This window comes from Carya illinoinensis, chromosome 1 (assembly GCF_018687715.1).
Source record: "Carya illinoinensis cultivar Pawnee chromosome 1, C.illinoinensisPawnee_v1, whole genome shotgun sequence".
Lineage (NCBI taxonomy): Eukaryota > Viridiplantae > Streptophyta > Magnoliopsida > Fagales > Juglandaceae > Carya > Carya illinoinensis.
Window position 1 is genome coordinate 582,667 of NC_056752.1, and position 15,006 is coordinate 597,672.

At 41.0% G+C, this 15,006-nt stretch overlaps 1 protein-coding gene across 1 annotated transcript; it reads right to left on the bottom strand.

Moving 5' to 3' along the window:
* Nucleotides 1-9,541: 9,541 nt before the first annotated feature.
* Nucleotides 9,542-12,180, bottom strand: LOC122304231 (U-box domain-containing protein 30-like). The gene has a single exon (XM_043116374.1). It carries the CDS (start codon nt 11,350-11,352, stop codon nt 10,003-10,005), a length of 1,350 nt encoding a protein of 449 aa, XP_042972308.1. The 5' UTR covers nt 11,353-12,180; the 3' UTR covers nt 9,542-10,002.
* Nucleotides 12,181-15,006: the final 2,826 nt, after the last annotated feature.

The window sequence follows — 15,006 nt, forward strand, 5'->3', positions numbered from 1 at the left end:
AGAGAAATGGTGTTGTAATGGTAAGTACTGCCTTCAAAAAATAACAAGAATTAGAAAGGAGCCCGGACATCTCTCTAGAGAGAGAATGTTGTGAGGATTATTTGATTGATTGGGATAGAAAATACAATTTTCTATTGTGATTACTAACTTAGACATCGGATGCGTTCCCTAGAATCCCCAATTCACTCAACTCTTTGATTGCAGGTGATCGTGTCTAACTAGTGGTGAAACACATCCATAACAGTTGGCACTGTCTATGGAATTTATTTTGTCCTATCACCATCATGCTTTTCACATACCTACCACAACTTGATTTTAAGCAACTAGAGACCAGGAAGTGACGTCGCGAAATATGGAGGCAAGGCTAGCAGAGATGGAAGAAGTAGTGTGAAGAAACGTACCACTGAAGTGGAGTTATTGCGACAGGAGAATGAGACCCTTAGAGTAAAGAACAACCCCTTGAGAGAGGACATGACACCCAGCCAGGTCGATAGGGTTGAAATTGAAGCATATAGCGTCAGGGCAAGCAAGCCCCCTCAAAAAAATGAGGAAACAAAGAAGATGCATCATGATCTATGCAGTTTAATGGACAAATATGACGAGATGGCCAAGAAGATAGGGACGTCTTCCTCGATTGATCAGCTGCTATCCAGCATCAATTTACTGTTCTGCACAGAAATCATGACAGTGTCGTTGCCGTCAAAGTTCAAAGTCCCCTAAATAGTATGTATGACGGGTCTAAGAACCGGTGGAGCATTTGGAAACTTTCAAAGCTCACATGATGCTCCATGGTTTTCCCGGAGAGATTGCATGTAGGGCTTTCCCTCTGACTTTGAAGGGGATGGCTCAAGGATGGTTTGGGACATTGCAGTTGGGCTCCATAAACAATTTTGAAGAACTGGGCCAAATTCTTAACCTAGTTTATGGCCAGTCGAAGGTGAAGAAGGCCGGTAGCATACTTGTTGACTGTAAAGCAGAGAGAATATGAGAGTTTGAAAGCGTATTTTGCATGGTTTAAAAAGGAAAGACTGACAGCTGATGACAAAGATGAGAAGATCATGTTGACCACCTGCTCAGGGTCATATGGCCGATAAGCCCTTTCATGGTTGAATTGTTAAGTAAGACCCCATCTACCTTACGAGAATTCATAGACAGAGCAGACGACTTCGTTAATGCTAAAAATACGTTAATCACCTTAATTGCTCAATCAGAGAGAAAGGAGGAATGTGCACTGAAGGAAGGTAAAAAAAGAGATCAGGAAGTAGGAAAGAATGCAAGAATGGATCAACATGAAGGAAGGTGGGCCACTCATGTAGCGCGACACAATGGTGGTTATGTGCACTACTCTAGTGTGCATAATCACCATAAAGTGAAGGAGACAAGCCGTGGAGAGGATCACGAGCAACAGTCTTGGAAGTATTGCAAGTACCAAAATGCAAGTGAGCATAGAACTAAAGATTTCCATACACTAAAACAAAAAAAAAAAAACAAAAAAAAAAAATTGAAGAAATGGGGAGTAATGGTGAGCTAGAGCGTATTGTTGCTCGGAACGCTACTCCACTAGGGCATTCGAGTGACAGGAAGCTGGAGGCGTAAACCCAACAGAGTGAGAGCCCAAGAAGAAGGGGTTCACCAAAAAGAGGAATAAGATCGCAAAAACCGTGAGATCGACGTCCTAGGTAGGGCATAGATCGAAGAAATCCACCCCTAGGAGAGATACGAACAATCGTAGGAGGATATGCCAGGGGTGGCCCAAATTCCTTCAAATGAAGGCGTAAGCTAGGTGGATGAGGTATGAGGCAATTGCAAAGGAGGTAGATCGACTGTTAGCAGTTGGGTTCATCAGAGAAACTCAATACCCTGAGTGGCTGCAAATGTGGTGCTAGTGAAGAAGTCCAATGGGAAATGGCGGATGTGCATGGACTTTACGGACCTTAATAAGACTTGCCCAAAAGATAGTTTTCCTCTTCTGGGAATAGAATTGATAATTGATGGCACAACAAGGCATAAAGTATTAAGCTTCATGGGTGCCTATTCAAGATATAACCAGGTTAGGATGAATCAAGCCGACTAGGAGAAGACAGCTTTTATAGCCGACCTGGGATTGTATAGCTACAAGGTCATGCTTTTTAGCCTGAAGAATGCGGGAACGATGTACTAGAGGCTGGTAAACAAGATGCTTAAATAATAGATAGGTTGGAGCATGGAAGTATATGTGGATGACTTATTGGTGAAGAGTTTGTAGTTCAGGCAGCACATGAAGGACTTGAGAAAAGCTTTTGGTGTGTTGCGGCAATATAAAATGAAACTCAATCCGACTAAGTGAGCATTTGGGGTACAGTTGGGCAAGTTTCTAGGGTTTATGGTGTTGGAGAGGGGCATCAAAGCAAATCCCAAGAAGTTGAGGGCAATCATTGAGATGAAGTTGCCCACGAGAATGAGATCCAGAAGTTGGCAAGGAGGATAACGGCCCTCAACAAATTCGTGTTAGATCGACAGACAAATGCCTCATTTTCTTTCAAGTGCTGAAGAAGGCTCAAGGTTGGGACCCCAAATGAGAAGAGGCATTCACGCAGTTGAAAGAATACTTGACCCACCTGCCACTGCTTAGCTAGACCAAGCTAAGGGAACCTTTGTCACTGTACTTGGCCGCAACTCTAGACGTTGTATCAGCCACGTTATTGAGGAAGGAAGGAAAGGAGCAAAGACCAGTGTATTAAGTAAGCAAAGCTTTTAGAGGAGCCGAAGCAAGATACCCGAAGAGTGAACTAATTTCTTTTACAATCATAACAGCTACACGACGATTGCACCCATATTTTCAAATCCATCTGATAAGGATCATTACCTCGTCGCGCTTACAAAAGGTGCTGCAATGGCCTGACACTTCGATGTGACAGGTTAAATGGTCCATTGAACTAAGCGAATACGACATCAATAATGTTTCCAAAACTGCTATTAAAAGACAAATCATGGCCAACTTTGTGGCAAAATTTACAAATTTTCAAGAACTACCCAAGACTCCCGAGTGAGCGTCATGAAAAGTTTATGTTGGTGGGTTATCTTGCCAAGCAAGAGACGACGTTGGCGTCCACATGGTGACAAGCGATGGGATTGAGTTGTACCATGCAATACAGTTGAATTGTAAAGTGACAAACAACGAAACCGAGTATGAGGCAGTACTCGTGGTGTTGGCCATAGTAGAGACCTCAAGCGGAGAAGAGGTTGAGATGAGGGCAAACTCGCAGGTTGTGGTTGGCCAAATCATGTGGGAATATTCGACGATGGGATAGAAGTTGATAAAGTACTTCTACCAAGTTCAAGAAGGGTGCAACTGCCTTCGGTATTTTCAAATCGAGCGAATCTTTCAAGGAGATAATTGAAAAGTCAATCAATTAGCACAAGCAGCATCAGTGAAATAAGAGGAGATCAACCTCCTGGCTATAGATACACCGGCCATAGGGAATGTGGCCTTAGAAATCAGAGAGAGCATGACACGATGGCCAGATGAGATAATCAAGTATCTAGAAACTAGAGATCTTCCCACCTCTTAGAAAGAAGCAAGGAGGTCAAAAGCAGGGCGGCTCAATTCACCATGGTAGATGGGACATTATATAGATGGGGTTTTTCAATCCCATTATTAAAGTGCATCTCTAAGGAGGAAACCAAGTATGTGATGAGAGAGGTGCATGAGGAGAAATGCAGAAATCATTCAAGAGGTCACTCACTACGAAGATCATCAAAGCATGGTACTATTGCCAAACACCCTGAAAGACACAAAAATGTTCATAAAAAGATATGTTCAATGCCAGCTATACGCAATGGTCCCAAATGAACAAATCTAACAAATTGTAATATATATTTATATATACAATTTGTAAACTATGAGTATATATAAATATAAGTATATATGTATAAGTTTAAAATGCATGTAATTTTAAACCCGGACAAAAACTTGGGACATGTTTTTGGAAAAACATTACGTGTATTAATGGGATAAGCCTCGGAATTTGGAGTTAGGACTGAATCCGCAAAGCACTTTCTTAGTTTTTTTGGTTCATTTTGAATTCACCAGTGAGGGCATTAATAAGGATAAAGTTCAATCTATAATAACTGATATTCAAACTACGTAACTTACCGAAGCTATCGTAGTTTGGTGGTTGACATGGTTCTCTATTTTTCCAATAACTGATATTCAAACTACATAACTTTCCGAAGCTTTCTTAGTTTGGTGGTTGACATGGTTCTCTGTTTTTCCTCTTCACGTTGTTCTGCAGCAGTTACGTTTTACACTTAAGTTTAAATTCTTGTAAATCTTATCCTTTGTAACAACTTTAATTATATATATGAATACAAATGCATACGTCTCTGGTAAGCAATTCCAGAGTTATTTCAATTCTTTCATGGTATCACAGCCTCTTATAGCTAACGCTTCCTTTGATCCTATGGCTGCTACTACGGACTCCTTGTCGTCTTCCACTGCATTTCACCTTCCAGCTCAAGTTATTTCCATCAAACTTGACGGAACTAACTTCCTTGCCTGGAGTGCTATATTGCTTCCTCTGTTTCGGAGCTATGGACTCATGGGAATCATTGATGGTTTTGATTTATGTCCACCTCGTTTTTCCAGCGATGAACAAAAGGCCCAAGGTATTCTTAACCCTGCTTATATGTCTTGGCAGTGTAAGGACCAAATGGTACTTGGCTGGATTATTTCTTGTTTGTCTCCTGCGGTGGTCTCCATCATTTATGGACTTGAAACTTCTCGGCTTGCTTGGCAAGTTCTTGGCGCACGGTTTGCTGCGCCCTCGATGTCTCGTATTTCTCTTATCAAGAGAAAGCTGCAAACTTTACAGCAAGGCTCCTTGTCTTGCCAAAATTTTTTGGATGAAGTTAAGTCTCTTGCTGATGAATTATATGTTGTTGGAAAACCAATTGATGATTCTGATTTAATTCTCTCTGTTCTCAATGGTCTCAATTCCTCTTTTCACTCCTTTGTGACAACATATATGCTTCTCGCCAAAGAGAAATCTATGTCGTTTTCTAATTTTCATGCAGAGTTACTCAACCATGATTTAATGCAAAAATTTCATAATCAATCTCTCCACTCTGAGGCCGTTCCCTATGCTCTCTACTTGCATAAACATGGTTCTAAACCAGGTTCTCGGCATAACAGTAACAAATCTCGATTCTCAGGAATATCTAGAGGCTCGAGTAATTCTACCCAGTTTCGACAGCCATTACCTCACCTATCGTCCTCGTCTTCAGCTGCCCATGCTCCGTCTGAGTCACGTTCACGATCCCCATGTCAAATCTGCAAACGCGAGGGACATCAGGCCTTGGATTGCTTTAATCGCATGAACTACTCCTTCCAGGGACGTCATCCTCCTACTGAATTAGCTGCTATGGTTGTGGAGGCTAATACGACTTATTTAAATCAGCATCAATGGTATGCCGACAGTGGTGCTAATATTCATGTTACCTCCGATATTGCTAATCTTGCGACTTCTCAACCTTATGAAGGTGATGACTCCGTGGGCGTAGGTAACGGGACAGGTTTGCTCATATCTCGTACTGGCAATGCTTCCATTAAAACATCTTCTTCTACGCTTGCCTTGAAAAATATTGCTTATTGTCCTAAAGCTTCCACTCATCTTCTCTCTATCAATAAATTTTGTAACGATAATAATGTTCTTTTTGAACTCACTGGTTCTGATTTTTCTATGAAGGATATACTGACGGGGGACACGCTACTGAAGGGACCAAGTGATAATGGATTGTACCCGATCAACCTTTGTCAACTATCATCACCAAAATTGCATGCTCTCACAATGACGGTTGGCGTCAAGGCTTCTACCTCCACTTGGCATTGTCGCTTGGGACATCCTTCCCCAACAATTCTTCGTCGTGTCATTTCTAATTTTTCTCTTCCAGTTAGTGATTCAATAAATAAATCATCCATTTGTGTGTCTTGTCAACTCGGAAAGTCAAAACAGTTGCCATTCTTTGATTCTTCAAGAGAATCAACTACTCCTTTGGAACTAATTCATTCTGATGTTTGGTCCACTTCCACTCCTTCTTTGAGTGGTTGTCGCTATTATATCATTTTCATTGATGACTTCACTCGTTTTTGTTAGATGTTTCCTATTTCAAATAAATCTGATGTTTACTCTACATTTGTTAAATTCAAGCTTTTAGTGGAAAAACAATTTAACTCCACCATTAAACAATTTCAAAGCGATAATGGTGGTGAATATTGTTCTACCATCTTTAAGCAATTTCTGAGTGATAATGGAATTTTTCATCGATTATCATGTCCTCATACGTCTCAACAAAATGGCCTCGCTGAAAGGAAACATCGTCATATTATGGAAATGGGACTTACTCTTCTCGCTCAATCAGGCTTATCTAAGAAATTTTGGGTTGATGCTTTTTTAACTGCTACTTATATAATTAATCGCTTACCTACCAAGGTTCTTGATTATTTATCACTTTATGAACGGCTTTTTCATCTCCCTCCCGACTTCACATATTTTCGAGCATTTGACTGTCAATGTTTTCCATGCCTTCGTCCTTATACAAATGATAAATTATCATATCGTAGCACACCTTGCATTTTCATTGGATATTGTTCTAATCATAAAGGCTTTCGGTGTTTTGACCCTTCCTCTAGACGTGTTTATATATCTCGCAACGTGATTTTTGACGAAGGAAAGTTTACAGCTCATGTACAATCCAACGTCACTAATCCTGCCAGCTGCGTACACCCTTCAGGTAATTCTCCAAGTTTATTTTTTGCCCCTCCCTCCTTTTCTTTTTCTTCTTCCCCTGTATTGCCTAATATTCCAGCGTCTTCTTCCCCAAATATCTCGCCCGATACTGCCTCACTCGATACCCATCTCCACTCTTCTCTCCCATCTCTCAATTCTGACCAAACTGAGACTCAGATTACCTTGCCCCCTTCCACTGCACCTTTTTCTTCTCATCTCCCTAAACCACAAAACAATGCATCTCCTCAAACCCAAATTGATGGCTCACCTATTCCTGTGGCTCCCTCACATCGAGTTACTAGATCCTAAACCGGTCATCTTAAGCCTCGTAGTTTTCCTGATTTTAAGTTATATTCTACTTGTCATCCTTTTCAAGCATTACATGCAGGTGTAGTTATCTCTGAACCTCGTTCCTATGCTCACGCGGCGTCTCAACCCGAATGGCTTGCAGCAATGGAAAGTGAGTTTCAGGCCTTATTAAAGAATGAAACATGGTCACTGTGTTCTTGACCATCTGGTAAAAGCGTGGTCCCTTGCAAATGGGTCTTTAAGCTCAAGCGGCGCCCTGATGGCAGTATTGAATGTCAGAAGGCCAGACTAGTTGTTGTTGGTTGTCTTCAAAAAAGTGGTATTGATTTTCATGATACATTCAGCCCAGTCATCAAACCTTCCACTGTTCGTATGGTTCTTGCACTTGCCATTTTTTTCAATTGGGAAATTCGGCAACTTGATGTCTTTAATGCTTTTCTCCATGGCATTTTAGAAGAAGAGGTCTATATGACTCAATCGAAAGGCTTTGAAGATCCGGTCCATCCTCAGTTTGTTTGTAAGCTTCATAAATCTCTTTATGGGTTGAAACAAGCCTCTCGGGCTTGGTTTAATCGACTTTCCACGGCTCTTTTGGCCCTTGGCTTTCAAAATTCACAAGTTGATCCTTCATTATTTACTTATCATCTTGGAGCAGTCCATGTGTTTTTATTAGTATATGTGGATGATATTCTTGTTACCTCAAATGATCGGGACTTCATTACCTCTCTTATTTCTGAACTACAACTTGAGTTTGCTATGAAGGATTTTGGTCAGTTGACGTATTTCTTGGGTATTGAAGCCACACACAATCCTTCAGGATTACATCTACAGCAAACACGGTACATTATTGATCTTTTGGACCGTGTGAAACTACTTGGTATTCGACCATATCGTGCACCCTGTGTCTCGGGGTCCAAACTGTCCAAATATGATGGAGAAGCTCTTCAGGATCCTTCTGAATATCAGCAAACGGTGGGGGCTTTATAGTATGCTACTCTCACACGTCCCAACATCTCGTACTCAGTGAATCAACTCTGTCAACACATGCAAGCTCCAACCATGGCTCATTGGACAGCAGCCAAACGTGTGCTGCGATACTTGAAGAATACGCTTGATTATGGTCTTTTCTACAAACCTGGTTCATTTGATATTAATGCCTATTGTGACTCTGATTGGGCTGGTGATCCTGATGATAGAAGATCAACATGTGGTTATGGTGTTTACGTTGGACCCAATCTCATTTCTTGGTCGGCAAAGAAACAACCTGTGGTGTCTAAATCGAGTACTGAAGCTAAATACCGGTGTTTAGCTCTCGTTACGGCTGAAGTTTATTGGTTGCGCATGCTTTTGTGTGAGCTAAAGATTTCCCTTGATTTTGCTCCCATTGCTTGGTGTGATAATATCAATACTTTAGCTCTTGCCTCCAATCCAATTTTTCATGCACGATCTAAACATATTGAAGTGGACTACCATTTTTTCCGTGAAAAGGTAGCCAATCGAGATATTATTCTTCAACACGTTCTCAGTTCTCTCCAACCTGCATATATCTTTACCAAGGGACACACAGCTGATCGGTTCTGTTATCTCCGGGAAAAGCTCTCTGTTTCGGATCTCCCTGCTAGTTTACGGGAGAATAATAAGGATAAAGTTAAATCTATAATAACTAATATTCAAACTACGTAACTTACCGAAGCTGTTGTAGTTTGGTGGTTGACATTATTCTCTGTTTTTCCAATAACTGATATTCAAACTACATAACTTTCCAAAGCTTTCGTAGTTTGGTGGTTGACACGGTTCTCTGTTTTTCCTCTTCACGTTGTTCTGCAGCAGTTACGTTTTACACTTAAGTTTAAATTCTTATAAATCTTATCCTTTGTAACAACTTTAATTATATATATGAATACAAATGCATACGTCTCTGGTAAGCAATTCCAGAGTTATTTCAATTCTTTCAGGCATGTCCTCAACATTTACTGCAAAAGGATAAAACGCTAAAAACATGCCACTATGCGTGCAGTCATCCACAAAAATGGTGAATTTCAGCGCATGTGTCTGAGGGCTTCAACACTTTCTTTTTTATATATACATTGGGGGAAGGGGAGGTCGAACCCATTGATCTCCACTTTTGGAAATGTGGGTGTTATACCATCGGGCCACAGGCCGTTGGCTGCCGAGGGCTTCAACTTGGATTATCAGTTGGACTGCAAACAAATCGACTTCATTGATAACCCACCCTGCCTTAATTTTCTCCGCACAAAAGAGACCATGCCCATTAGTCTTTTGAAGTATTTTTTATTTAATTTTTAAGTACGGGAGGGGTAGCACCCTCGTAAAGATTGACAAATCAATATACACAGGAGTGCAGAATCAGACAAGTGATAATGAAATGGTTGATATCGTTGCACACAAAATAAAAAAATAAAAAAAAAAATGTGAAGCCCAGCGCCCCGCAAACTGTACACGTGTGAGGCCGAAAGCAAAGCTCACTTTTAATAGCAATGAAAATTGGAGGCCACTGAGTCATGAAAGGAGATAAAAAAGAAGCCATATATGGAGCAAAGCAATAACTAAGAAGTACAGTTGCAAAAGCTCCAAATTCTCCTCCCCTAACAACAATATTTTACTTCTCACATTAATGCACCCCCAACGCAAATATTGCAAGGTTATATAACAATCTTCTTGACGGGGTTTATTTGACTCTTTACACCAAGGTGGGTTGTTACCTACATTTTGATCCTCCTCCATTTCTATGATGAATCGATTGTTGGAAATGAAGCACCTCAATATATACAGGAGAGCAATCGAGTGCACCTGAAACCCCCACCACATCTGCTGGGGTTAATACGAGATTCCTGGACTTAGATGTGGCAGGCCCTTTATACCTCCCTTGCCTCAAAGATTAAAATGCTGGTGTAAAAATTTCTACTCATTGGATAGTTCTTGTAAGCTTGCACTTGGAGATAAAGATTGTATCCGAATAATTTAAACTGCACAGCTTCAAAAGCTCTGCAGACCGCTGCTTTAAGACAGGATTGCAACCACTCTGAATCACAAGGAGGAGTTTTGCCGCCAACCCCGCATCCACAGCAATTGAGGAGCATTCATCAGGGGCTAGACTGCAGACAAACCATAAGATTGACAGTACATATTGAGTACAGGTCTCTGAAATCCTCATTATTAGCCTCACCATATTTGGAATGGTGTTTGAACACTCCTTCAAGGCTACTCTTCCCTCCTGTAGAGTAGACAATGAGTCCAAGACGAAAAGGGCTAATTCCAAGGAATCAAAATCCAAAGTGGGCAACAATTCAACCAGTTGAGGAACAACCCCTATGCTGACAATCAACCCCCTTACTTCCTTATGCAAGCATATTGTTCTAAGGAGGCTAAGTCCGGGCAAGACTCCATTTGGATGTCTCTTGTCCTTCACCAGCCTCATCAAACCAACCAGGAGGCTATGACTTGAAACAATCTCTGACCTGAAATCCTTTTCTTCCATCAACGTTTCAATCAATCGGGCACAATTGATTTTCGTATTAATGCAACCCTCGTTCAAGATATCCACTATTAATGAAATCTTTGCAGGTTGCATCAAGTTTGTTTTCGACTCTGAATCCAGGCTCAAATTCACAAGAATCCCAATGGCTTCAGAACCAACAACATGGGATGTAAATGGACCCAGCAATGATGAAAGAATAGCAACACCGCCTTCATCAATCACTCTCTTCCTGGCAGTGGCATGAGTTGCCACAACTTGTTGCAGCTCCTTGAGGGCTTGAACTCTAGCTTGACCCTTCACCTTCTTTAGTGTCTCCAAAAGCTCTGACGCCCTTCCTTGTACATCTTCTGATCTCTTCCTCATGAGCAAATACTTCTGGGTAAACCAAGTGTGAATTAGATGGTAAAGGGTCCTATTCGGCGTGACCGAATCATCCCAGAGCTCTTGCATCGTAGTGGGGCAAGTGAAGTGCCCCAGACCGAGCCATTTGAGAATGTTGGACCTCTCATAGGTTTGACCGGTGCAAAGGGTCACAGGGTCTTGCATTGGTTCGAGCGATATTGGGCAAATAAACACCGAGGGAACCTCGGATAAGTTGAGCTCTTCAATCATCTTCTGCAGATCCAATTTCTCTCCTACAGCAGCTCCCACAAACCCAGCGTCAACACCACCCAAAATCCCATCTTTGACAGCAGTGTCCAAATCTAGAACATGCCCATCTCCACCGCCTTCATACCCAACAACTGCATCCCTCTTTGGGGGCTGAAACATAGGCATCTCCGAAGTCCCTTTTTGAAAGAAAACGAAACTAAAAATACAAAACCGCCTCCAAACCCATAAGTCACCGAACCGCAAAGCACCCTTCAAGCAGCATTACATCTTAGTTTGCACATAAGATGTGTGAATAAGGGATAAAAAAGAGAGAATAAGAACCCCCTCAAAAGTTTCCTCTCATTGACCGTCACAGGTAAAAACACTCTTTATGGTAGACACACGGTTCCATTGTGCTTTATCCCATCTCTTTTTCGAAGGTCAAAAGAATCATTAACATCATAACACAGACTCACACAACTCACTCAAGCAAATTTGTTTCACTTCACGTTCAAGCTTCGAAAGGGTTAAATCGAAAATCCAACAGCAAATCTAGCAAATAGTGAAAACTAGAACAAACAACTCAAACAAAGAATCGTAAACCTAACAAATCAGTACAAAAAAATGGGAATAGCAAGTGAGAGGCAGAGCATAAAGAGGAAGCAAAATGAGGAAATCGAAGAGCCTTACAGCTACAGTAAAAGAAAGAGAAAGGGAAATGAGAGGAGAAGTCATCCATCCATCCCCCTGGCAAAAAGCCTTCGCAGCTATACAGCTCTTCTTTTTGGGGAGAGAGTGGAGGGTGTGTTTACTGAGAGGATTTTGCAGGACCTCTTCACGGCAACAACAATAATAATTATAAATTACATATAAAAAATTTTAAAAATGGGAAACTGAAATACAATAAATAAAATAAAATAAAAAATAGTGCAAGTTTTGAATATAATTGAGAGAGTGGACGACGGGGAGCTAAGCTTTGGAGAAGGTCGATAAAGCCATTCGGCCAGCGCGCAGCACACGTGCAGTCATTAGTCTCGTATATCATCTGTCCCCGGAAATGTAATCTACCGCTTCCCTTCAATCAATGTATTAGTCTTTCATTTTGCTTGGATAGTTTTTTTTTTTTTATCATTATTTTCGCGATATCCAATCAAACCTCTGACATTATATGTTTCATTGGTCTGTCACAAAGATAAATAAAAACATGTTTTTGTAAAAAAAATTATATAATGAAAAGAGGTAAACTAAAAAAAGGGCGAAAGTTCAATGAATGGGGGGAACATAGAAGGGAGTGGTCGTCCCGTCCACACGAAGGCAAAAGCAGGTGCAGATTATTTAATTTATTGTTTTGACTAAAATACAGGCAGCGAAACCCCACGGGAGGACGAGAAAGCAGACGGGCTACCCTACCCTAAACCCTACCATCTCGTTTTTACCAAATCGAATATTTCAGACACTTTTTTCTTTATTTTTTATTTTTCCTTTTAATACAATATATTTATTTATTTATCTATTTAGGAAAGGAAAAGCGAACCCATGCCTTTGACCGTCAAAATTTATTTTGCTTTGACTGTATGTCATCTCCCTCTCCCTCTTTCGGATGTGTTGTAACACCCTGTCCTAACTAAAAAAATATTAATCTATTTGTTTTATAAATTGTCCAATTGAAATTTATAGAATAGTTTTAAATAGATCACAGATTCAAAATTTTTATTCTGATAAAGTATAGTACTGGGCCTAACGACTAAGTTAAAACCATTTATTATTTACGGGATGAGTTGAATTAATTTAAAACTTGAGCCAAGACTCATTAATATTTATTAAATACTCAACCCATGAGAATACAGACAAACCAAAGAAATTTTTGGACCGCTCTAACAGGCCCAACTCATTTGTTAAGACCATTCACCACCCAAAATCATTTAAGTGAATCTACCCAATTACCCCAAAGCACATACCGGTTGGTTTTAAACCATGAGACCCAAGGTTTTATTTAGTTACAAACTCCCCACCATATAGTCTCCTTCCACTAGGGTTCAGAACAATTATATATCTACACCTTATACATGTTCATGAACTCTCTCCCTTCCTCCCAAACACAGATCATATGGCTAGGTTTCATATTCCTTCCTCAAATCCCTAGCGTTATCACATTACACACACCACCACCCTCAGTCCGCACGTCTCACGTCTCCATGTCTAAGAAGCAACACCACTTTTTGTTGGAATAAAAAAACCATAGAAACCACCCCCAAGGCTCACGGAAAATAGCAACCCCATAGCCCTTAGTACCTTGTCGTTGTCGCACAATTAAACTCCCTTAGTTGAGCCACGACATCTCTTCACACCACCTCATCCCACAAGAAACCACCTAGCTGGAAGCCACCAAAAAATAGATCCTCTCCTCCCACGGTTTCCATGAACCAATTGACCTCCACGCACACCCAGCAGGCCACCATATCTCCTCCCCAGACAAGCAACGAATGGCAAGCCGTGGTATCACAAAATCGCCCCAAGCCTTGTATTACGCCACTACCTTCTACTAAAGTGCACCACGTTGAAGCAACACCACCTTGACTCCCTTCCATAACCCGTAGCCACCCAAACACATGGCAACAAGGCACAATTGCACTGCTACACTCCACATCTAGGAAGCAACCAGGCAAGCCATCTCAACTTGCACTTAAGCCGAAAGCCATCTTCCACACCAACAGCCTCTCCTCTACCGCAAACCACCCAATCGACAGCTAATCTAGTCAAAACCCAACCCCATGCCTCTACACACAACCATCGCAATCTTTGTTCTACTCGAGGAAAACAGCAACTCCCTTCAACCATCTAGCATAAAAGAAGATAGCACCATCTTACATTGGAACCACTATGTCCACTGCCAGAGCCACCGCTGTGATCACCTCAACAAGCCCTCACTCACGCAAGCTCAATCAGCACCACTGTGAAGGGCTCACCATCCCAAAACATTCAACCCAACCACCAAGAACCATCATGCACCACCCAACACCTGCCCTTAAGCCTCCTTCAGCTTCTACCTCTCAGTATGATCTCTCCCCCACATGTTATCTCTCTCTGTCTCTGACTTGAATCACCGTAAGTGATACATTCTCTCTCTCTCTCTCTCTCTCTCTCTCTCTCTCTCTCTCTCTCTCTCTCTCTCTCTCTCTCTCTCTCTCTCTCTCTCTCTCTCTCTCTCTCTCTCTCTCTCTCTCTCTCTCTCTCTCTCTCTCTCATCTTTAGGTTCTACTACCTAGGACAACCACTGTCACTCACCCACACCAGAAGCTCGTGGACAAACCCACGACCCACGTCGCATGGTAACTCTATTGTAAGCCTCTCTCCTTCACTTCACTTTTAAAACACATTAATTGTTAAGCCCCTTACACAACAAATTACATATATGCCCCTAGTAGGTGACTTAGTGTTTATTAATTATGATGATATTATTGTAATAAAACTAAGAGAAATTAGATGTTTGGCTGTTGGAGATAGTTTACAGTTTAATCACGTGATCATTTAGAGAACTTATATGGAAATCGAAGTATTTTAGGGAATGATGATATTTTGGGGTTTTGAGGATTTTAGACATTAGGGAAACACATATTATTATTTTTATATATCTTGAATTTTAGTTACGAAGTGCATGTTCAATTGGAAATTTAAGCAAATACGTGACTATTTTATAGGAGGTGATTGATATTCCCTTGGCACTGTTGTGAGGAAATTCAAAAAATTTAAAAATCTAGGTAAGCAGGTTCCAATACTAGACTTTGCATAAAAAATAATAATAAATAATAAAAAAAAAAGAAATGGACCAAGGTTGATCTG

Bases quoted from the DNA above. Each gene is read 5' to 3' on its own strand.
- LOC122304231 (XM_043116374.1), bottom strand. From the start codon at position 11,352: ATGCCTATGTTTCAGCCCCCAAAGAGGGATGCAGTTGTTGGGTATGAA.